General features: G+C 31.5%; 3 protein-coding genes and 1 pseudogene across 3 annotated transcripts in view; 1 reads left to right on the forward strand and 3 right to left on the reverse strand.

Moving 5' to 3' along the window:
• LOC125839970 (non-specific lipid-transfer protein 2-like) overlaps positions 1 to 26318 on the forward strand; it is a 554062-nt gene that overhangs the window by 101647 nt on the left and 426097 nt on the right. The window lies entirely within an intron of this gene.
• On the reverse strand, positions 7724 to 10396 carry LOC125839890 (protein FAR1-RELATED SEQUENCE 1-like). The gene is made up of 4 exons (XM_049518868.1): positions 9447 to 10396; positions 9292 to 9370; positions 9159 to 9204; positions 7724 to 7971 (listed from the first exon to the last, which is right to left on the reverse strand). Exons 1-4 carry the CDS (start codon positions 10394 to 10396, stop codon positions 7724 to 7726), a joined length of 1323 nt encoding a protein of 440 aa, XP_049374825.1.
• Positions 10413 to 18342, reverse strand: LOC125839891 (receptor-like protein 7; annotated as a pseudogene).
• Positions 19931 to 24076, reverse strand: LOC125839940 (solute carrier family 40 member 2-like). The gene is given in 9 exon segments (XM_049518902.1): positions 19931 to 20133; positions 20797 to 20907; positions 21021 to 21158; positions 21295 to 21466; positions 21691 to 21707; positions 21709 to 22171; positions 22274 to 22470; positions 22997 to 23147; positions 23959 to 24076. Coding segments are annotated over 9 exon segments (1497 nt in total). The 5' UTR covers positions 24072 to 24076; the 3' UTR covers positions 19931 to 19998.

A 26318-nucleotide genomic window follows, 5' to 3' on the forward strand; every position in this document is an offset into this window, starting at 1 on the left:
AATGACTTCAGTCAAGGTTAAGTTCAAATAAAAGAAGACATTGGCAATGGCGTGGCTGAGGCATGCAAGGCAAGGCGTGGCTAAGACATGACAAGAGTTGGAAAAGCTAAGGCATGTAAGGCAAGATGTGGCTAAGGCGTGACAAGGGTTGGGCATGCTAAGGCAAGGATGTGATCGTGACAAGGTCGTGGTTAAACAAGTTGAAGGCTAAGTGTTGGACAAGGGCGACGACTGAGGAGATTGAACCACCCCCCAATGGCAACACACATGGTTGACATGTGGGCAGGTGCGAGGTTGGGCGGTTGTAGGGTGATTTTGGCACCAAAGTTGAAGGCTGCTTGCGTGTGCCTCGCACATGCATGGGCAGTTGGGCGAAATTGGCAGTTTCTAGCTGTTGGAAACTTGTCAGCATTATAGATAAGACTTGTACTTTGAATTTCAAATTTGGCTTATCAGTAGGGCTTGTCAACTGAATTTGTGGGCATATGACTGGGCGTTGTGGCCTATTTAAAGGCACATGCAGACCAGTCTTAGGTAGAATGTCTTTTGGTCTAATTTTGTTAGGTTAGACTATTTGTGTGCTTCTTTGTGGCGCGAGTTTAATACAAAGTTAGAACTTGTTCTTGTAACGTGCTTGTGTGTTCTACTTTCGTATGCTTGTCTAGAGTTAATTTAAAACGTGAGTGAAAAAGTAAAAGTACGTTGAGTCTAAGGCCCGTTTGGCCATACGATATGGTATCATGATATGGTATCATGATATGAAATCATGAGATGAAATTGAAGTTTTGTTTGGACATGCGATATGGAATTTTTGTGCTGTATATTTTCTCATAAACATAAAAATCTCATAAGTTGTAAAGCTATTAAAATAGCGCCAATTGTTTATTCAATCTTATTAAATAAACAAAAATTTATAAAATCGCATAATAAATTATTACAAAGTTATTTGTTCTCCACTTAAGTAATTGTTTCATCTAACTTTAATTTAATAAAAAAAAATTGAACATAAATTGTAGTGTACTAGTCTTTAATATAATCCTTCCATATAGTACGGACAATTTCCTCACGTTGACTTCCATTTCTCGATAATGTGACCGAGAAGACGAACCAACATTGTTACTTTGAGCCATTTGTTGGTCAACATCATCCGCACCTATATTTTCATGCTCATAGACCATAAATATTTCATCACTTTAACAATCGGTTGGTGTGAGTTAAAGTGACTATATGTTGGTGAGAATAATAAATTTTATGTCGGTGAGAATAATAAATTTTAAAAAGTAATGATGTGATTATAAATTTTATTTACATATGAAATACATAGTTAGTAGATATAAGTGTGGGGTTGTTTTAACAAAATATAAACTCGTGGATCAATTTTTGTATTAAAATATCTCAAATCATGATATGGAATTACCATATAATTCCATATCATGATTTTTGGAGAATATGGAATCACATCTCATGATATGGAATCATGACATGGAATTAGCGTAAAATCGCATGTACAAATGTTGATTCCATCTCACGATACCATATCATGATATGGTATCGCATGGCCAAACACCTACTAAGTGTTTAGACTACGTAAATGAGTTAGAAAGACTTAAGTAATTGACCCCTTACACATACCACCTGATGACCATTCCCAATCCGTATAACTTCTCCTTGACACCTCTTCCATCATCATCTCCAAATCCTTCCACCACTAGTGTGCCACCATGACCACCATCATTTTGATTTTTAGTAAATTGGATCGAAAACATAATGAAGGGTAAAAATTAACTTTTTTTTTCTCTCATAATAAAAGAGCATATTTGGCCCCACTCCCACACTTATTTTTTAGTTTTTATAATTGTTTTTCACATGTTCTTTAAAATTATTAATTACTAATTATTGAGGATATTATTAAAAGTGCACTATCTAACAACTTAAGTGTTTAGATGGGATGGTCACACGGTCCAATATAGTATTAGAGCAAGGTACATCCTAATTTCTTTATATTCACCGATGTTGGGGCCCCGTATAATATTATCCACACGCTAGTTAACGGGTCTAGGCATGCGGGGAGTGTTAAGAAGTCCCACATCGGAAAAGAGATGGGCAATTGGGCCCTTATATGGACTTGGACAATCCTCACTCTACGAGCTAGCTTTTGTTGAGTTAGGCTCAAACGATGTCATATATAACAATTGAAACTTTTAGATAACATGATCACACACTTTAACACTAATAAGAAGTGTTTTTTTTTCTTTTGACTAATTTACCTTTATATTTATTTTTAGTCCTTCATCGTGTTAATCTCTGTCAAATACATATTTACTCTATTTATTTTCTTTCAAGAAAAGTAATACTGAGGATATAAAATAGAAAATAATTAACATTACTTTTTATTTTTAAAAATACCAAGTATTAATCAATTTTTTTAGTTACTAATTAAAATGACTAAAAATTAAAGAACTCTCCCAAAAAAATACAAAAGAGAAAATAATGGAAAGAGTCTCTGCTACTAATCATATATATATAAAAGAGAACCCTAAGCGCGCCTACGTGGCGCCACCACAAATTAGGATTCTCTTCTAATATATTTACTTTCAAAACTAGTCTTCCTTTTTCATGAAAAGTAGCAACTTTTATGAAAAGTTGCGACTTTTATGAAAAGACGTTGCGACTTTTAGGAAAAGTTGCGACTTTTATGAAAAGACGTTGCGACTTTTAGGAAAAGTTGCGACTTTTATGAAAAGTTGTGACTTTTATGAAAGGTTGTGACCTTTATGAAGGGTTGTAACTTTTTCAAAGAGTTGTAACATTTTCGATATGGCACAATAAGCATTTGTTCACACGACCCTTTGTTGTCTATAAATGGAGGGATTTCCTCTCATTTTAAAACAACGAAAATTCTAAACTTCTTCTTCTTTCACACAATTAAATATTCGTGTACTTTGCTCCTGTTGAGTGGTTCACTGACACCATTGTTTTTGTATAAATACACTGGTGAATAGAATCGTTCCATCCTGAGAGGATCTATTCCTTTAAACCTCGAGTACCATAGGGGAATAATTTTTTAAAGGGGACATTGTGCATTCAGTGGACTCGATTTTTTATTTCTGTTTCATTCTATTGTTACAGATCCTGATATGTTTTTTTACAGTCATTAATTTATGCTTATGATATTAATTGTTGTTTTTGAGTACATGGTTTAAACTTTGTTGTTTATGTTTCTGCAAAGTTATTGCTATAAGTATTTGTTAGTGCAGATTAAATAACACGCGTTAATTGAATATTCACACAAGTTTTCTCTACTGAAATTGTTGAAGGTACGATAAAAAAAATTCCTTAAACATCTATACTACCATCTCTTGAAGACAAAATTCAAATTTGGTATGCCATTGTAAGGACATAAAAACCTTAAAATCTTCATCACACCTTGATGTGTGAAGTGAACCAGGAAAAGAAGACAAAAATTAATAAACTTTGACAGGGGTACAAGGATGTGTCAGATGACCTATAGAGGAATATGACTAGACTTGGAGCCTCTTTTAATCTCAAAGACATAGATAACTACACAACAAATTAATTGCATATATTCAATATGAAGTATGAACATATTCTCAAGTTAACTACAAGTTGTAAATACTTTTCGTGAAGTAATAAACTCGACACTGTGATTGAAATAGAAGTGTAATTTTAAATTGAAATACATCACTCTGGTATGTTGATTTAAAAAAAAACACTCAAACAAACTAAATAGTTTTGTGTAATATTTTTCTCTTTCAAGTATATATAATAAGTTGAATATTTGTCCAATATGATATACTCTCCCTTTAATTTTCCGTTTTAATAATTACTTATGATATTTAAATGAGGAACTTTAAAATGATGAACTTATATTTGTTCACCTTTTTTAGCCTTTTAAATATATTTATCCCTTCACCAATGATTATTTATTTATTAGAAAATTTAATCTCTCAAGTTGATTTTCATTTGATTCCCTAAAAATATCAAATAGTAACACTTCGAAGCAAAAGGATAAATTATAAAATCAAATAAAGATGATTTATTGAAGGATAAATGATAAGATGTTATACTTATCATTTTCCTTTACATTATTAATGTTTATTATTACGTAATCTTGTATGTAAGATAATATAATGTTAGTTTTAATGACTGATAGATTTTAACTTTTAAGTATTATTTTATAAATTTTGTGATATTAAATTCCCGCGCGAGGCGCGAATAATTTTACTAGTTAAAAAAGAATTAATATAATTTACGAAGATGGTTTCTTTCCGTGCATATTCATCGTACGTACGTATGATTCTAATAATAATATACTATAAAGCCTAAAAAGAGAAATTTTCTAACATTGCATTAATTAAGATATAAGATAGTACGTACAATAGAGTACTGTTTTACGGAACGTTCTTATTGTGACGTTTGCAATTAAAGACTTCTTTTATCTCAAATTAGTTATGACATTTCATTTTTCGAAATTCAAGTAAAACAAAAAAAAGTGATATTACGTACTCTAATGGAATATATTTATGCATAACCAACGAGGCAACGACTAACGAGCTCTCTATTACATTGACCATGTAATTAAGATGTTCATCTTATAGTTACGTACGTAATTGGTCCATTCATTATAAAACTGAAACAGTTATTAAAATATTTTTTTGAGAAGGATCTATGTCAAGGCTGGAAAGATTGTTATAAACACATAATTAAGAGGAATAATAAGCTCAAAGAAAAATTGATGATTCAATTTCCATACGTTAGGGTTTTTCTTTCACCCTCCTAATTGTATTTGACCTTTTGTGTCATAACTCATAAAGCAAGAGAATTCCTTAGGCCATAGTCCATGCATGGATGTTCAAAAGGAAGCAAAGCGCTAAAAAATCGCTATTTTTTCATTGAAAAATATTCAGCGGCAATTTTCACAAATTTTTTATATGAAAAAGAAAAATGTAGTAGTAATATTTTCACAGAAAAATTAGAAAGCTTGTATTTTTTCCAATGAACTCGATATAACATAAGTTTTTCATTCACGGTGGAGAAAAAGTCTATGTGATTCCTCTATATACTGGATTAATGCTTCTTTTTTTTAATCATTTCACCATTTTCTATCTTTTGTTTTGCTAAAATTGAGGTCAAAGTATCTTGAATTAATTAACATTGTACCAAATATTCTATTTTACTAGATGATCATGTAACAATTCAGTCCCTTGTTTTGAGTAGTTATACTTTGAATTATGTTTTGATGCCTTGAGCATGTTGTTTTTATATTTGAGACTCAAAGTATATTTGAATTAACTTTTGGCTTATTTCTTATATCTATTATAAGTTATAATTTTTAACCTTATGATTTTTAGATTATATTTATTATTTTGACTTAAAAATAAATAGGTGAAAAATCTGTATCACTATTGCCATGACATTTTCCTGTTAAAAAAAGGACATTTTTAGATCTTTAAAAAAACGTTGAAGACATTTCTGATCCCAATAGATGACAATAGATCATTTTAAAATAATTTATGAAACGTTAAAAATATTTTTAACCTTTTTCAAAAAATAAATTAGAAAATAGCTAGGATAAACTTAGCAAAATAAATATAATCCAAATGGGAGAGTGGAGTCAAAATTGGCAGGCAAAGGACATCATTGGTCAAATGGGTTAATGTTCATATCTAGAGTTTCTGAAAATAATATAAATTAAAGTTTGTTAAACACATTAAAAATTGACACGAGGGAACAACTTTGGAAAAGACCTGTATCAGATAGCTTCTAAATTTTTGTTCATTACTACTAGTTAGTTGTTACCTTTAATTAAGATTAAGATGTATTATTCTTTATCCTAAAATCAAGGGATAATGTTTAACAAGAAAATTAAACTAGTTTTGCTTGGGGCAGTTGGTAACTGGGGTCTCATCTTTCCTCAAATTCATTACACTTTTAAAATTATGCGTTAAACTCCGCTATAGGTTAACATTTTAGTTTTTTTATGATATGTATATCATTGATCCATATCGAAAATATTGAGTTTGAATAAATTCGGTAAGGATTGCAGTGGCCTTGCCAGATATTGTGTCAAAAGAGTATATAACTTATTTTTTCTACACAAAAGGTAGACTTTAAGATAGAGAAAATTATGCAAAAATGACAAACATTTAGAGTATATTATGTTATATAGTTGTAGTTTTGATTCTTTTAGTCCACAAATACAGTTTCGCAAAATTTTGCTATTAGCTTTCTTAATTATATAAATCCAAAATTTGTATAATTTGATTCCTAATTGTATAAATTCAGAATTTGTATAATTCAATTCTTGATTGTATAAATCCAAAATATATATATGCTTACCCTAGCTATTTGTATACGAATTATGAAAAAAATCATAAAAAAATACCTTGTTATATATTAGCAAGTGAAATAAACGAACGGAGTTCTGAAAACTTCCTAAATGTATAAATACAAAATTTGTATATACTTACCCTAGGCAAGCGAAATATACAAACCATAGCTTCCATTTGTATATACATACCATGTTTGTATATTTGCAAACGAAATATACAAACTGCAACCTCCATAGCAAACAAAACTATAGCTATAGAGCACAATTATCGAAACTATAATTATAAAACATTATTATGCTTATTATCGCTATTTCTGAATTTCTCTTTAAAATAAAGTAATAAGTTTGATTTTTCCAAACAAGGTTTTATAGCCAAAATATTGTTGAACAAAAAGTAAAGATTAAACCAAATACTCGCATCACCACTTTGGACAAGGCTAATATAAATTAGATAGTTGATCGCAAAAATCATCGCACATAGTATTAGACATCCCATCTTTTAAAATCAACACTATTGATGTTATTTGACGTACAATAATCATCGTCATATCATCATATCATATATTACTACTAAAAGTGGGAATAAAATAATTCAAAGTTAAATTATAAAAATGTCCTTTGTCATTTTTTTATATTAAAATATGTATTTCATTAATTTTAAAATAAAATCATAAACTTCTAAATAAAGCACGTGCGGTAGAGTATATACATTGAACCTGATTGTTGAAAGTTGTTCCATATTCCCACATATATATTGGACGTTTCAAATGATTAGTTATTACTTGTAATTAACTTAATTAAATTGTTTAATTTCTTTTATCTTCAATGGAAGTAATATCCTTATCACATGACCTTTTCATATTTTTTATAGAATTCTATAAATTTGGACAAAATAATTTAGAGTTTAAGTTTTGTGCACCATCGGTGTATGAAATTTCTACACCATCAGGTACTTTTAATGAAATTTAACCATAGTAATTTATTTAATAAAATAACAATAATTATAAAAAGGAAAAAAAAAAGAATATCAACAGTTGAGTCCTACTTGGATTCTAATCATAATTATTTCTATAACTAAATTATTTTCTTTCCATACTTAAATACAATATTGAGTTTTACCGTATGTTTTCCCAGAATCATGCTTATGTAGTTCTTCAAAGCTTCAAAACTTGTGAATTTGCTAAGTAATAATTTTTAAAGGCATCAGGCGATTTTGAAACTTGACAAGCTTCTTCTACCTAGTGGTACGTCGCTATACAATTAGAACAAATTTCACATTTTAAAGTATATAGTGGTATCTTGGATCTTCCATTAAATAATGTCATTCTGCTAGTTTTTTCAAAACTTGTGCACACCAATTTGGCAACCTATCTAGTGCTTCCGTGCTAGCCTCATAAGAGATGCTTGCTTTTGAACTTCTTCAGTTATATTCAACGAACTACTTTTGTCTTGTCCATAAAACTGGATACTAGTAGTACTAATAATGTTCTGTTCCACAGTCAATCGGAGCTCTCTTGAACCATACTCATCAGCCAAACGAGCTAGGTCATCAATGTTGTTTGCTTGGACACGACCCATTGGAATGTGAAGGACGATAAAGTTGTAGCCATCTTGTTTCTCTGGAAAAAATTTCTAGACTACCTTATGATTTATGTCATATTTCTATCTTCACAATAGTCAACAACAATGCATATAAAGCTCCTCTTATCCATTCAAACAACATGTATATTACATGGTGTAAAAGAAATGGAAGATGATTTGAAGAGCAAAAAAGAGACGTTTTATGATTTCAAATATAAATGTATTCAGAATTTGTACAATTGTATGAAATGAAATGAAATTTTATACAAAATATGAAAGACTGAAATTAAAATTTATGTAATGTATTACGTCCAGATCTTTGTACTTGTTCTGGTGCCATTTTGGAAATGAAGAGAAAATTCATAGACTGATGATACTATTAGCAGCTGGTGAGAGAGGAGGAAGAGAGAAAAAGCTCAACAACATCTGGTGTATCACAGGGGCCTGCACACCGAAGTAGTATCATTTTCTTGCGAGTATCCTACATTAACTATCATGTGTTTCCTAACTATTTATCAAAACACGCCTCGAAATTAATGAGTCTTATTTTAAGCAGCAAAAAATCTTCATATACCTCCCAAATACAAGTCTATCAATCTCTAAAGGGTAAAATGAACAGGAAAGCAAAAAATAAATTCAACTACTCTATTTATTTATAAGAAAATCCAAGCAACTACAAGTCAGCAGCAATTAGAATTCAGTATGTACTTAATCTTCTTATTAGGCCTCAACTGGTTGTTGTGTCCACACTTCTTCTTGCGGCAGTTGATAGCACGAGGATGCAACCGAGCATAGCACTTGCGGCATATCAGTACCAGATGTAATCAGAAACCTAAAGTATGTAGTAAAAATATTTTTTGTTTGATGAGGATCAACCACACAGTAAAAATAAACAAAAGATAAGAGACGATCTCATATCCAAGAGAACCTGCTAGACAAGGAATCTATTTTGTCCAAACAAGAGATGATCCAGTAACTAGAAAAAAATCAACAATGTAATAAAATCATATACACTAGCAAACTCAGTTCATTGATCAACATGCTTACCTGTTGATTATGTCCAAATACTAATACTGTCTTTACACAATAAACACATCAAAATAAACTATGAAAGGACTATTTAGAATTAAAAAACAGAGAAAAACTAATAAATCTAAAGAACTATTTCTTCCTCTTTCCTTCTTATTCTCAAAGCTCCAAATCTTCTATCTTTTTACTCACTAACTAGGACGATATTGTTGGAATGGAGTTGAAGCCGCTTTCATCAAATCCTGATAAGAGAATAATAATTCATCAACACGCATCTTATCATGTAAACAATATATACACGACATGATTAAAGAAAGAGCAATTCTTACTGTAAATGAGGTGGCATAAGCACAACCAGCGTTCTCAACATATTCTTGATAAAATTCTGAATAAGCATTAATGTTTGAACTACAAATGTAATTTTAGAAGTTATTACAAAAGTAATCCCAATAGAAATAATATGCATCATGCTAAGTGAAATTACCTTGTTTCCTTTCTCTTAAGTTTCACACTTTTCGTTTGCCTTTTTTGCTTTTGAGAAGATCTTCTTTTAATTTTTGGAGACGAAACTTTTTTGGTCTTCTGAGTAACTTCTAGAAAACCTCTCATCCTCAAAGATCTCGGGCGCCCTTTAGTTGTTGCTACCGGAGGGTCATGCAAAGTAACATCTTGACTTTGTTCACATGAGTTTATTTCCTGATCTTTCTCACTAACTTGACCACCTGATACACAATCTTCCTCAGATTCATAAGAAAGCTCATCAAGTTCTCCACACAATTGCAATAATCTTTGATGCGCAAATTGATAATGTTTTTCAGACTTTGTAGCTCGTTCAGATAACCCAATAGAATGCATCATAATGTTATTAAACCACAAAGTAGAAGGTTTCAAAGTTTGTGTTACGCTTGAGGGGTCATTAGCTTTTTCTTTGGTTGCGTTTCTTGTCCATCGATCTAATAAATAATACATTGGAAGTGAGTGAATCTGTTTTTTTATAAATACCATTAGTACATGTCTACATAGAATTCCCATGAACTCGAACTTGTGACATGAACAAACAGCTCTTTTCAATGCAAGATCTAGACTAACGATATATGCTGGCCTTTGTCTTTGAAGCTGATGTACTTTATAGATGTTTGCTCCATCCTTGACCTCAATCTTTTCGGCGATAAATTTTTGAGACTGAATTAGTTCTTCTTGAAAAATCTGAAACATTTTTCTTGTATATTCCTTCGCTGCTTCATCTTCCATAGGATACAAAGTTTTCAAGATAGGTCTTGAATGTTTTGTCTTGTAATCCTTCTCCCTTACTTTATCATATCTAGCGTCAATAGCCTTATCATATTGCACCACAAATACACTCATTGGAGTACTAGAATTCAAATAATCTTTAAAAAATTTGTTCATACTCTCACTTCTTTGACTTGTCGACATGCCTGCACAAAAAGTGCTACGCACATATGCCGGTATCCATTTTTCCATTTTGACCGCAAAAACTTTTGACTATTTGGAGATGCAAGTTCATGATTGTGCTCAGCAACAACCCTACAAACAACCCATTTATCTTCTCCTTTCTTCGACATATATAACAACGCTTTGCATCCTTCTCTAGTTTCATCTTGTGGTTTATTGCTTTCTAAATTTTTCTTTGAACGAAATCCTTGCTTCGAACAAACAAATTCTTGACCAATTATTGATTTATCTTTCCTTGATTTAGTCATACGACCACGGCGCACACTAAAACCATTACGATGAGCATAATCAAGATAAAACTTAAATGAATCATCAAGAGACTGAAACTCCTTACTAATGTAGGGAGCTTTTGAATTTTCCACACCTATATCGGAAGCAGTTTGTCCAGTTCCCTCCATGTCACTTTCTTCTAATAGAACTTCAACTCCTATATTTTGCACATCTACATTTGATTTTTCCATTAATCCTGCAAAATACAATTAAGAAAGTTAGATAGCTTACAATAATGAATCTGCTCATATATTTTTCAACACTTCAATTATAAAACATATTCAATATTAATGAAAGTTCAATCAATAAACTCCTTCCCAACATTCTAAAGAGCAGAGCAAACGTATTGGGGACAATATAAAAACACTTTAAGATACAATATTCACCTCTCATGAGACTATATTCACTTATTTTTAGTACATTGAAATTCTTTTGCTCATGAAGATATTGTTCAAAAGAGGCTTTTTTATGCTGGCAAACGAGAAAAAAAATGTGAAATTTGTTCATATTGTATAAGAACGAACCACTAAGTAGAAGAAGCTTGTCAAGTTTCAAAATCGCCTGATGCTCTAAAAATTATTTCTTAGCAAATTCACAAATTTTGATGCTTTGAAGAACTACATAAGCATGATCCTGGGAAAACCTACGGTAAAACTCAATATTGTATTTAAGTTTGGAAAGAAAATAATTTAGTTATGGAAATAAATATGATTAGAATCCAAGTAGGACTCAACTGTTGATATTCTATTTTTTTTCTTTTTTATAATTATTGTTATTTTATTAAAATAAGTTACTATGGTTAAATTTCATTAAAAGTACCTGATGGTGTAGAAATTTCATACACCGACGGTGCACAAAACTTAAACTCAATAATTTATACTATTCAATCACATAATCAAATGGTCTATCAAACTCAAAATAAAAGATTATCAAATCAGTTTTATATTCACAACTTATGTAGCTTCTAAAAAATTTTCATCGCCATACATTCATTACTCGTTCTTCCATTTGAGGTTTAGTTACAAAACAATATTGAGTTTTGGGTTCAAGAATCATAATGCATCATCATGGGAATGTTGGAGGCAAAACACATTAGGGTCCTTATTTCAATTTTAATTATGTCTTTATTTGCATAACAATTCAAAAACAATCACATAATTTATGTATTAATATTCTTAATTATTTTTCAATTTATATGATGAAACTTCTTTTAAGGTGGATTGTATTATTATTTGTGTCTTATATATATATATATATATATATATATATATATATATTCACTAATGTTCCTTAGTTATCTTGCTCAAAAGTTCCTTCTTTTTGTTTGTATATATATTTGCGCTTTATTAATATGTTTGGTATTTTTTTATGATAAATTTGTTGGGTTGCAATTATTTTCACCTTTTTATAGACTTTTGGAGATGATCTTTTATATAAAGTGAACAAAAAGTATTAGTCCGCTTCAATTTTGTGTTTCATCATCTTATAATTCTTATAAACTTTTGTTAAAAAAAATTATGGGTCGTTCTCTTTTTCCTCATTAACATAGTAAATATATGTTTATTCTTTATGTCTTTATTAATTTTGTTAGATATATTTATTGGATATATACTATTAACCATATGGTTAGATATAATATTTATTATAGAATAATTATTTATTCAATTTTAATAGATCATATATTCGTTTATGGTGTTTGTTTACTTATATAGTAGATGATTTAGTGTATAGAGTTTTAGCTTATACACAGATGATTAAATCATCGATTCTTATAAGTATAAAGTTTTTTGTTCACAATCTAGGATGAAAATTGGACATGCCATCGGTACGATTGTAGCACAAGATTATAAATAATTTATCTTGATTATGAGAACGGTATACTTCCAACTTCTTGTGATAGTGCATTTTGTATGTATTGAATGAGACCGAGTAGAGATAGTTGTTTTAGACTGACTGACAAAAGCATATTCTCTAAACTGTTAAATGTACTTATATTCTCAATCCTGATACAACTATTATGATATGTATATATTAATTATCATTTTGATTTATTAAAATGTGAGATTCTGAGATGGGTCAATATGCATGGTAGATTTGATGATACTAATATATAATAGTAAAATAACCGTTTGGCCATGCGATATGTTATCATGATATGATATCATAATATGAAATTATGAGATCAAATTGAAGTTTTGTTTGGACATGCGATATGAAATTTTTGTGTTGTATATTTTCTCATAAACATAAGAATCCCATAAAACTATTAAAATAACCTCAATTGTTTATTCAATCTTACCAAATAAACAAAAAATTATAAAATCGCATAATAAATTATTACAAAGTTATTTGTTCTCCACTTAAGTAACTGTTTTATCTAACTTTAATTCAATAAAAAAAATTGAACATAAATTGTACTGTACTAGTCTTTAATATAATCCTATCACATAGTACGAACAATTTCCTCACGTTGAACTTGCATTTCTCGATCATGTGACCGAGAAGACGAACCGACATTACTTTGAGCCATTTGTTGGTCAATATCATCTGCAACTATATTTTCACGCTCATAGACCATAAATATTTTATCAGTCCTTTGATATTCTCGCTAATAATTATGTAACACTGCACAAGTTATGAGAATTTTCATACCATACCATACCATACCAGGCCTAGATGTATGTTGTTGTGTTCGACATAACAACCTATGTTCTCGTCTAACTTGTTCGATATGTTCAACTATTGCAACGTAAAAAATAACATTCTCAATGTAAGCTATTAGACTCACTAGCACTACTTGATATGTTCATATCAATTTGATCTGCTATGTTGTTTAAATAGATATAACTATAAGTTGTAATAAATACAAAATGGTAGAAGTAATGAATTAGGTGTTGGAGTAAATGAAGAGAACAAATTTATTACTCAACAATCGGTTGGTGTGTTAAAGTGATTGTATGTTGGTGAGAATAATAAATTTTAAAAAGTAATGATGTGATTATAAATTTTATTTACATATGAAATAAATGATTAATAGATATAAATGTGGGTTGTTATAACAAAATATAAACTTGTGGATCAATTTTTGTATTAAAAATATCTCAAATCATGATATGGAATTCCCATATCATGGTTTTTGGAGAATATGGAATCACATCTCATGATATGGAATCAGCGCAAAATCGCATGTCCAACCGCTGATTCCATCTCACGATTTCATATTGTGATATGGTATCGCTTGGCCAAACGCCTACTAAGTTAGTTGATGGAATCCATGTCTCGTTATAGAGATTGATTGATATGCCTTTTTGAGAAACTTATAAGTTTTCATCGTGTCAAACCTTGTAAGTGGATATGAATCCGACACATGAAATAAGTTAAGTAGTGCTCTAAAGAAAATTAATCATTGAATCAAATTCGTCAGTAATTTAATTTATTGATTAGTATCTGTAATCTTAACTTGGTAATTACATAAGTGTTTAATGGGGAATTTCGAAATATAAATAAAGGAGTGCAATTACGAATTTCTAGTGGAATGATTTGTAATTTATTATGGTAAGAATAATTTAAATTAATTATTTAGAATTATTTTCATAATAGGAAGTCTCAGTAATTAATTATGTGGTCCTTATAGTGCCCATATTTAACTAGAATTCAGAATCGTATTTCTATGAGAAAAAGAAGAATAATGTGGGGTTTTTCTGGTTTTCCAGAAAAAACTATGTTTTTTACTCCTTTCTGGATTGGGAAAATATCTCTATAAATAGAAATTCTCTTAACCTAGAAAATAGATGAATCAATTTTCTTTTCGATACTTGCCCACCCAAGTATTGAGAGAGTTCGAATGTGAACTTGAGATCATTATAGAAGACCATAATTGTAGTATATCTTGGGGATTTGCTTGAAGGTATCTGCTCACGCTTCAAGATTTAATTCTTGAATGAAATTTTAACAAATTTATGTGTTATAACATAATTGTATATGTTCTACCATAAACGATTTGGCTCTGATTCTAATATGTTTCCGCTATCCATATAGTTTTCCAACAATATTTACGTCCATATTTTAAATTTAGAGCAAGAGCTCTTCGCTATTTTGTTAGATATATTTACATTCATATTTTAAATTTAGAGCAAGAGTTCTTTGCTATATCACATACTACTATATGCTATATCATCTTAATTAGTTTTACATTATTCAACTTTTCATTTTTTGCACAAAAATAACCAAAATAAAATGAAAAGAATTAGTTGACACTGTTATGTTTGCACAAATACCAAAGAATAATGTAATAAATAATTATCAACGTTAAATTAGGCCTATAGAAATTTGTATGATAGTACGTTCCCAGAACTAGTCTACTGAAACGAATAGAGATCACTAATATATAGTCATGTCAAGAATTTGCAGAAAAATAGACCAATTTGTTAGCATGATGGACAGATTATAATAGCTGTATATTATCTATGTAATAGTTGTATATATTTGTGTAATTATGGTATTAATTGCTTCCTAAAAGACACTAATTTCCCATACAGAAAACAAAAAATGAACTCCTTCATTCAACATGCAGGCTTATCCAACAAAACAGAATGTAAAAAGATTCAACTTCAAAGCTTAGGCACCAATTAGTGAACAGAATGTGCTTATAGTCATACTGCAGCAATTGCCATGACCTTGTCTACTCTACAATAATAAAGCTCAACTTACCTTGACCTCCTTCTGTTTCTATTTCTGCCCGCCTTTTTGTGCTCACCAAAAATTCTGAAAAGAAGTCTGTCAACGAGCTCATTGTATCTTGTGCTATGTAAAAGCAGCCAGGTAACGATACCAAAACACAATGAAGATCCCAATGCAAAACTTATATATTTCCCATCAACTGTTTCATCGTCAGAATGGCTTCTTGGTTGTGACGATCCATTCATTTTGGTGTTACTGCACAGTTTCTTCAGCGGAAAATCACACAGCCCTGTGTTCCCTTCAAAGGATTCTGCTGAGAATGTCTGAAGTTGGTTGCCTCTTGGAATCCTACCGGAAAGTTGATTAAAAGATAGGTTCAAGAAAGCAAGGAATGTGAGACTCGCGAGCTCGTCTGGAATTCTCCCACTTAACTGGTTTACCGAAAGATCAAAGGATCCAAGCTGAGTCAACTTTCCGAGGGCCTTTGGTATTCTTCCTGTCAAAGCATTGTGCGATAAGTTAAGAAGGTAAAGCAATTTGAGATCTCCCAATACCTCTGGTATCTCTCCTTCAAAGTTGTTGCAGGAGAAATCGATGGAAGTAAAAACTTCAAGAATATTCTCAATCTCCATCTCCTGACCTTTGAGAGTTAAAGTCACTCTATTTCGATAGTAGAGGCCATAGTTGGTGAATTCAACTTCCAAGTAGTGTAGTCGTGGCTCTGGATTTCTGCTCTTCATCATGCCTTCCAAGCTCGAGAAGTAATGTGGTAGCAGTGCTCCCCTGAAATTGTTGGAAGCAATATCTATAATTTGAAGCGTCGACCATGTTTGATTAGCTATATGACACTGGAGATCTCCATAAAACTTGTTCGACCTTAGGACTAGGATGTGCAAACTGGGTAATGTTTTCAACATACATGGGAATGTATCTCTAATCTTGTTGTTTCCAATGTCCAAAACCTCCAGAAATGCACATCTTTGCAGGGATCTTGGTACTTTTCCTTCTAAGTTATTGTTGCTGAGGTCTAAAGTTTTCAAACTGCAGTTTGACAAAAATGTATCAAGAATAATGCCACTTAGTCTGTTTCTCCCTAGATTCAGCACTGAGAGATGGTCAAACATTTGAAATAGACATGGAGGTAGTTTGTTGTTTATGGAATTGTTTGACATATCAAGAAATTGATGCTGATATAGATTGCATATGGAAGAGGGTATTGATCCCGTAAGTTTATTATTGGCAATTGAAAGGTAGATAAGAGAAGTAGGTACAATGGGTATATTGCCCTTGATCCTGTTGTATGAAAGGTCTAAAGCAAATATGAATGACTGGTTTTTGAGATCCGGGAACTTTTGCAACTGGCATGATGCCAAGTTCAGTTCACTCATTTGGGGAAAGGGAGATGAGGTTGAATTACTACCCTGTACATCAATTCTCAAATTGTTGAAAGAAAGATCAAGTATTTTTAGCCTAGGAAGTCCCTTTATCGCTTCGATATTAATGGTCCCACTGAAGGAGTTGGAAGAAAGCGAGAGTTGTGAAAGCCTATTGAGTTTAAAGATAGACCGGGGGATTGATCCATTTAGATAGTTATTGCTCAAGTCAAGTTTATACAAAAAAGAGGAGGACGCGTTAGCAAATTCATGGACTTCTCCACTGAAGTGATTATTCTAAAGTTCAAGCACCTGCAATGATGGAATGGAAAACACAACTGTCGGAAGGGTCCCACCGATAGAATTTTCTTCCAAGTGTAGATACTCAAGCTCTGAAAGACCTCGAAAATGAGTAGAAGAAAGTGGACCTGTTAGATTGTTATAAGAAAGGTCAATGTAATTGAGCTTCTTTGCCTTACGAAATAGTGGGATTGAGCCAGTAAAGCTATTGAATGAAAAGTCTAAATAAACTAAATCTCTTAGATTTTCCATTTTTGATGAGATAGGTCCAAAGAAATTGCATGAACTTAAGTCAATCTCGGTTAAGGTTGTGAGGTTAGCAATTGAATCCGGAAGTGAACCTGTGAAATTTGTTCTGCCAAGAACTAACTCCCTTAATGAACCATTCTGTGAAAAGTCAGGTAAAGTGCCAGTGAGTTTTTCATTGCCATATAAATGAAGCTCCTGTAGAGTTGGTACCTGAAAGATCTTATTCGGAAATTCACCTCTCAAGTTGCAGTTACTGAGACTGAGGGTTGTCAATTTTGTAAAATTTGCTAGAAATTCAGGAACTATAGTGGACAAGTTGTTGTCATCCAGACGAATGACTGAAAGGAAATGAAGATTTAAGAGGATGGGATCAAAAGGGCTTGAAATGCCACAATTTGTCATGCTTAACACTCTTAACTGAGGCAGAGATGAAGATAAAGTTGAGCACCACTCAATCCCCTTCCATGATATGTACACTTCATCAAGATAAAGTTCTCTAAGATTTGGCAGGTTTCCAACCAGTGCCTTCAGATCTCCGCTCTCAAGCTTTAATGCGACATTAGAAAGGTCAAGAAATGTTAACTTCGTCAATCTTGACAATTCCATTGGAATCTTCCCACCAAAACCAGCAAATGACAAATTCAGGTATGTTAAGTTTGTGAGCTTATAAACTTCTATCGGCATTTGAACAGAGTTTAAATGATTATAAGCCAAATTCAGCTTCTCAAGATACTGAAGATCGAATAGACTGGTTGGATTCTCAAGTCCTCTGAAAATTGTTTCGTTGTCCAGTTCCAAAACAAGCACATGACCTTTCTGATCACAACTTACACCTGGCCACTGGCAACAGTCAGTGTTTTGATCCCATCTTACCAGTTTGGTTGACAAAGATGAATCGAATGTAAGGCCATTCTTTAGTTTAAGCAACAACGCCTTTTGATTGCCTAAACAATGACCATACACTGGAGAATTAATCAAAAAAAGCACCACTAGCATGGTGATGAAAGAAAGCTGTAGCAGGAGTGATATTTTCATTGTGAGGCAATGTTATAAAATGCAGTAATGATATTGAATGATATGTTGCATGTATAGAAACCATATTGGCCGGCACACGCAAAAAAATATCAAGCAAAGACAAGGAATGAGCAACTAAAGTTACTCCAATTTTGAGTTTTGAAAAAGTCAAGACAGCATCACCATTTTGTCTAAGGAGGTCCTACTTCAGATGTTTTAAAATACAAACAAAGTTGATGTTTCTGTCTTTTAGTTTATGCATAAGATGGTGAGGAAGGCTACTTATCTAGTCTTTAGTCTCAAAATAGACAAATTTCAATTTGGTTTTCTGTTGACTTGGGTTGTGCAAAAGCAAGTCAACCTAACATGTTAATCACATTAGGATAAAATCTGAAAACTTCCATTTTGGATTACCATTTTGCCTCTCCACTAAATTAAAATAAAATTAATTAATTTATTAAATATTAATTACATAATTGGGGAATATGAAGTCCAACAACTACACTTGAAGTTTTTAGTTATGACATTATAATTATAATTGATTAGGTTAAATTCAATTAGAGTAGAAGACAAAATAATGTATGAAACTCTTCCAATTCCGTGACTCTTTGAATTTTGAAACCAAAATAAAATTTATGTATCATGATTCAATGTGCTCCATTAATAAATTTTGGTAGGTGAAAAGACAATCAAATATCACTATAAACACCAGTAAATTGCTCCCTAGATGATCATATTATTTTCTATCATCTACTGTTCTCTTTTCTTCTTCCTAAATAATATATAGATACATGTTGTGAAGAAGCTAACTGAGAAGAAGAACACATAGCTTCATACGGAAATTAAAAAGAAAAGCTTTCTTACAATATAGTTCAAGTGTTAAGCTTAGAAGTATAAGATATGACCTATGTATTCCTTTAGATCATTTTTATGTTAGCTTATGATTTTAAGTTTTTCTTTTCCATTTTGGAGTTAAGGTATGATTGTCCAAAATAAATTTGGTATGCAACCCCTATTTTTATATAATTCTGTATCATTTTGCATTGTTAAAGATCTTTTGTTGTGTTATTATTTTTTTAAGTGCTACTTAATTGACAAAACTTCGATTAATACATGATGAGTTTGATAATACTTGAAAAATAGTTTATGCAATATGTTTTTTTTTTAAAATACAAGTAATTTAAATAAAGATTGCTAAAAGATAATTACTTTGAATGACAGATTTTAGTATGTAATTTATAACTCAAACATGTTTCTTAATACTAATATTTATGTAATTCTTTAAAATTTTGTGGTCAATAAAATTGGGTTACACGCGCCAGAACTAGTTTTTATATGTGCACCCGCGAAGTGATAGACCCTTGAAGAAGTACAATATAAATCAAATAGTAGCAATCTTGGTTATAGCTTTTCAAATATAAAATTTCTTGCATTGCCTTAAAAGCAGTTGCAACAATTAACATTTATGGTGTACAAAAGGCTCTCATTGACATTTGCCTATGAGGCAATCTTTGCTGAATACAAGTTGTGTCATGTAGCTCTCTACTAAAATGTAATTTACAAGATGCACAAAAGTTACACAAGAGGGAAGGAGCAAACCTCGTGTTGTTCCACCACAAGCTTCATAAAAAGGAAACATGCTTATGGTTCTGTTTTTCATGTTCATCGTTGCAGAGTCTAAGATGATCTTACTAAACAATTGAACTTCTCAAAGTGAAATAGGTGCTTCCTAACCAGATAAACATGTATACTGTATAACGTCGAGGCCAGTGTCACTAAAAGGAAAGATAATAGGATCAACTTCCAGAAATCCTGAATCAAATGCAGCAGAAGAAACAAGTTAAAACATATTTCAAGTATGCAATAACAAGAAATGCTTTTTATGTAATGGAAAGATAGAGCTTGTATTTAACACAGGACAAAATAATACTAACAACAACAACAACATACCCAATGTAATCTCATAAGTGGAGTCTGGGGAGGGTAGAGTGTATGCAGACCTTACCCCTACCTCGTGGAGGTAGAGAGGCTGTAAATTTCCAAAAGAGAACCTTTGATTACACAAAGGATCACGTCTCTTGATTACGAGAAAGATAAATATGGTAATAGATTATATTTTCTTATTATTTCTCTAGCCAAGCAAATGCTTCAATCGATATACAAGAGTTCACAAGTTCCTCTCCAAAATAATCGCCAAAAACAGAAATTACGAAGTTGTGCAAATGAAGTGCTAACAACAGAAGTATTTATCTTTGAGGCTGATAGAGAAAAGTTGTATAGATCTTCTTTCTACAGAAGTTGTGAACTTTACCTATAAAAGGTTCCTTAAATCTCTTATTCACTATCAAGTCCTAGTTTCTTTTGTGAAGCACTTCTAAGTCACGTTACAGCTTCGAGGGAATAATGAGTTCTAAAAATGCCTCTCCGGATTGAAATAATAATGAGTGATTCATGAAAATCTAAAATGATCATCACCTGGGGATTAGATATGATTATGCCCGAGAGATAAGTCATCAATTCCAGGAAAGACTGTAGTGAGTTTTGAACTCCTCCTACCACACAGCGATCACTTTCAGGGACATGATCCTGTCCAAGTCCAGAAATGAAGATGCCATATAATGTAAATCGCTATCAAGAGAAACGATGAAGATGACAAATCTCTTCAACGAAAGCTAGCAGAAATGTTTTAGCATCCTCACCTGCATTTGCTGAATGGCCGCTAAGTCAAACATCCACAAACCCAAACGCGATGCAGCCACACCAGCCATAAGCATAAATGCTGATAGAAATTTCTTATGGACCCATATTGAAGCTACACATATCAACAGGAAAGTCCACTGCATAGGTAACAGAATATAACCAACTTATAATTCAGAACATTCAATGATTACACCGTAAATTTCTTAGCAACTTCTCATCATATCCTGTCACCATACAGATTTTGGTTCCTTAAGTATTTACTATGCTTAATACCTGTGACCAGATTGACCAAAGGCCTGTTCGAAGTGTTGAAATATGTGATTCTAATATTGGGTAGAGAAATGTTGCAGCTATCCCTATTGTTGCGCTTACTCCACGTGCAATTCCAATGACATATGCCGGAATTCCTTCCCATTCAAGCGTAGCAGTCATCAATGTTCCAAAGCTGTGGCACAAATTAGACGAAAAAGTGATCAATATGCCCTTGGTATATTATGTATCAGACATTTTAGTAGAAAGTTAAAAGTTTTCCTAGGTAATGTTAAAACCCTTCTCAGGCAAAATGGCAAAAGCACCGGGAGGCTGGTGCAGTTGTTAATTTCAAGGATGATTGTTGCAAATGATTTTAAGGTCAATTGCATAATAACGAGTAACATTACTAAGTTTCACCTGAGTACGGTGAAAAAAAAGCAAGGCAAGGGCTAGCCCTGGGAGGACTACATCTTGCTGCAAGTACACTTTCCATGCAGAAAGGCAAGGTAATCTTGACATCGAACCGACTATTTTCCTCCAGAGATTTTCAGATTGCTCCAATCCAATTCTATCCAAGTGAAACGTGCTTTTCTGTTCATGAGAAATAGTGGGGCTTAAATCCGAATGCTCTGGCGAAGATCTTGAGGCCCTCCTCAGGCTGCTTTCACTTAGAGCTGGAATCCCATTGTATACAGATGTAAGAAGCCAGTATTCCAAGAAAACGGATATAACATTCCAAAGAGCTAGAGTCATGGCTGATGCAGTTAGAGAAACAAAGCTGATAATGAAGCCAGTTATCACCGGAGCGAATAGCTTGCAAATCAAATCTATTCGTCTTATGATTGAATTCATCTTTGTTAACAGCCCAGGAGGATGCCCTTCTGATATTACGACTACCCTGCCAATAAAGTTCAGTTAATTGTAAACACATCCAAACTAAATTATGAATAAAAATTTCAAGAAAAGGATGGCGCACACTTTAAAATTACAGATGTCTCACCATTCTCTTTCGATCAAGATGGTTCCGGCAAGAGATGAAAGCACACCAACAGCTCCGGATATATAAATTAAACTTACAAGTGAGATAAATGCCGTAAGATTGACCAATATCAAGTCTGCACGGACTAAAAGAGCAATGACTGCACCTCCAGCAACAATAAATGAGATGTTTTGGCTTAGCAACCAAAGTTGGAGAACCTGCAACAAAGTGCAAAGATTGTATTCCTAATCAAAAGTGAACATTATGCGATCACGTCTTGAAATATAAAAATAATTGTTAGAAACTTTTTGCGTGTCTGAGTACTCCTGCTACCACGAAATGTTTGGTATGCAGAATAGTACGCAATATCTACTAAACCATGCATGTCAACGATTGGTTACTCGACCCCATATTGTTACCCCTTTGCATAAGCAGAAGTTTTTGTTCCTTTCATCAAAATACAGTACTAAAGTGGATTTCCAATGCGTCTTGTGATTTTGCTTCACTAAAGCACAATTTACTTACATATCTCTAAAGCATTTTTTGACCTCTTGATTCATATATACCATTTACATATCAATATGAATGGTGTTGTTGAGGCATAGTTGTTGTTGTGGTATGAATGATGAATAACCTTTAGTATATGACAATTACCATAGCAATTATCGGAAAAATGTTCTATATTTTAAATTGGATCTTTATCAATCATGTGCAGGGGACTGTTAAGAATGAATGAGTACGAACCTTAACATATGTTAACCTATCCACCCACTGTCCAATGAGAGGACCAAACAATGCCGTTGAACCAGACTCCACCACACCATAAGCAGCCGTTAGGAGTAACGAATCTGGCCAGACGTTGATCATGTACAAACCAACAGAGAATTCCCACATCCTGCAATTATGAAAATGTTTATAATTGAATCTAACAATAATGCTCGTATAATTGCATTATGCCTTCCATAACATGTATCATAGGCTATATTGCACAATTTGGTAACTTCTAAAATGTCTCATACCCTCCCACTGAGTTCATGTTATTCTGCATTATTACCACTTCAAAGGAAGTAAAACACTACAATCTCCATAAGACTGATATCTAATGAACATACTAACTATTTCTGAGCATGAGATTCATCGAATGGAATAGGCAGACAATTAGAGAATCATAAGGTCAATTCTGCTATGTAAATAGTCCAGAAAAAGAATTCTGATTCATTTTTTTTCTTGAATTTATACCACTACACAGAGCGTTTAGCGATCTTTTATTAACATAAAAATCCTCAATAGGATAAGTACAAGCAAGGGGGCTAGGTCTTACATTACCAATCTTAATAAGACTATGAAGAAATCTCTAAATATTGGTTCTATTGATTTTACTGAAAAGGATCATAAGCAACGACTGAGGCAGGATTTTCACCAAGAGTTCATCATTTACTATATAAACGTAACAATATAATACATTTTGACCTTATTGTACAATATGATTTTCGGGCCTTCTGCCCCTGTAGCTCCACCACTGATCACAGGCATGAAGATTTAAGTGCAAATTTACTCAAATTTGCATAACAGTGAATAATTTGAAGACATACTATAATTAAAAACAAGCTTTACTGTTTTATGACACCAAGAACAATACATAAAATCTAAATTTCTACACTCAAACTTGAAAATTTTAGAAAATAAAATACATAATATATAGTAACCTGGCACTCCATCTGGATAGAAAATGACCAACATATAGATTATAGAGAAGAGCTTTTGGAAATTGAGGGTTCTGATTTTCTTGGGAAATTAATGCCTCATTCAACATGTTCATACTAATTTAATATTTTTCCTTGAATGAATTTTCTCCTTCTTTGTAATTTGAAACATAAATTTGGACTTGTCTATACATAAAATGAAGTTGAGGGTTGTTATATTTATTAATTGTGAAACAGGAAGCAAGATTTGACAAATGATACGGGAATCTTAGTACCTCAATTTGATTTATGACGATTATCCATCTTGTAACCTCCTGTCCTATTTCGCCTTCCCTTACCAAAATAAAAATACATACAAAATGATGGTGACCCTTCAACATTTTCATGAATTAATTACTAGAGTACTTATAGTATTTCAACGAAATGGCAGAGGAATCAATTACTACAGGACAATAAATCAATCTTTTAGGAAAATATTTGTTACACGGATTTGTTTATAGGTACATGTCAGTATAATACCGGTAATCAAAAGTAGGTTCAAACTATGAAAATGGAGAAATCTCTAATAGGGTCTGTATAAGTTGAATTTCATGAAATGATACTTTCTAATAATTAATAAACCTGAAAATGAATCATCTTAAACTTTTTGATGTGTATCCCTTTATTAACTCATTACATAATCAAGTTGACTAGTTTTTTGGTCAAATTTTGTTTTTATTTTGCTTAATTTTAACAATCATATAATCACTATTCATTATGTATTGTTGTTATTTTGCTTCTATTATGTAAATACAGTTGGAATTTTTAAATGTAATAAGGAAAAGAAAATAGTAACATGCCAAAAATGCGACAATTTATATACTAAAGTTTATTAGCAAAAGTGAAAAAAGAAAAAAAAGAAAAAAAGAAAGAGAGAACTATTGTCCATTTTAGCAGTCAGATTTTTTTTTTGTCTTCTTGCATGGACAGATCTCAGTTTCACGAGGCTTTCAACTGCCATGGATTAGAATAGAAATAAAACTAATTTTTTTATATTTAATACAAAATATATGATCAAACACTATCTAAAAAAAATATATGCTGACTGAGCAAAGAAAACATCCAAAAAGAAGAAATAAAAAAGAGTAGGGCAAACATTGAGATAGATATTGTCCAAATACAAATTAACTGATGAAGATATTTTAAGTAGGGAAAAGGACTTAAAGGAGAGAAATACTTTCGATAGATATCTTTGAATTCATATTAATTAAGGCTATCCAACTATATATATATATATATACTAGACATTGGAGTCCGTGCTAGCACGGGCCCAATATGTATTATTTTTTGTTTCAATTTATGTGACAAATATAAAATTAAAGAGTTAATCAAACTTTAATATTAATTTAAAATAGTTTAAATTTTTAATTATTGTTAACTATGGTAAAAAAAAATTTATGTCTTTTAACATTCTAAATTGTAATTATTGTTGTATGATTTGTAATATCTTTTACGCAATTTTGAAATAATAAAGGTTATTTCTTCTTTCTCAATTTATGTGGTATTAATAAAATTTGGAGATTCAATCAATTTTTTTTGTCTTTAAAATATTCTATTGTTAATTATTGTAAATTATTGTACTTTCTAAGTAATTTTCAAATAATATATATTATTTCATTTGTCCAATTTATGTGTCACCGAAAAAATTTGAAGAGTTAATCAGATCTTTTACATATTTTTATATCTTTTGAATATTTAAGTAAATAATTATTGTGATTTATAATATTTTATACAATTATTTTAAAAAAATTAAACAACAAACAAAACGAATTCATCATAGGAAAATTACCAAAGCATCCTTGAATACATCAATAATGGGTCCCACTTTTTGTTTTAAAAAAATATGCATATTGGGAGGATATTTTTTTCCAAAGTGGAAATAGAATAAGTATAAAGCATTAAAGTCTTTTAAATTTTTAAATTGTTAATTCTTATTATATGATTTGTAATACTTTTATGCCATTTTCAAATAATAGAGGTCATTTCTTCTTTCTCAATTTATGTAGTAGTAAAAAAAATTTGAGATTCAATCAATTTTTTTTGTCTTTGAAATATTTCTAGCTGTTAATTACTGTAATTTATAGTACTTTCTAAGAAATTTTCAAATAATATATATTATTTCATTTGTCCCAATTTATGTGTCACCGGTAAAATTTGAAGAGTCAATCAGATCTTTTATATATTTTTATATCTTTTAAATATTCAAGTAATTAATTATCGTGATTCATAATATTTTATAGAACTATTTAGTATAGTAAAATAAATTTAAAAGAAACAAACAAAACGAATTCATCATAGGAAATTACCAAAGCATCCTTCAATAC

The sequence above is a fragment of the Solanum verrucosum genome, unplaced genomic scaffold, assembly GCF_900185275.1.
Source record: "Solanum verrucosum unplaced genomic scaffold, falcon-dt-bn FXZP01000177.1, whole genome shotgun sequence".
Classification (NCBI taxonomy): Eukaryota; Viridiplantae; Streptophyta; class Magnoliopsida; order Solanales; family Solanaceae; genus Solanum; species Solanum verrucosum.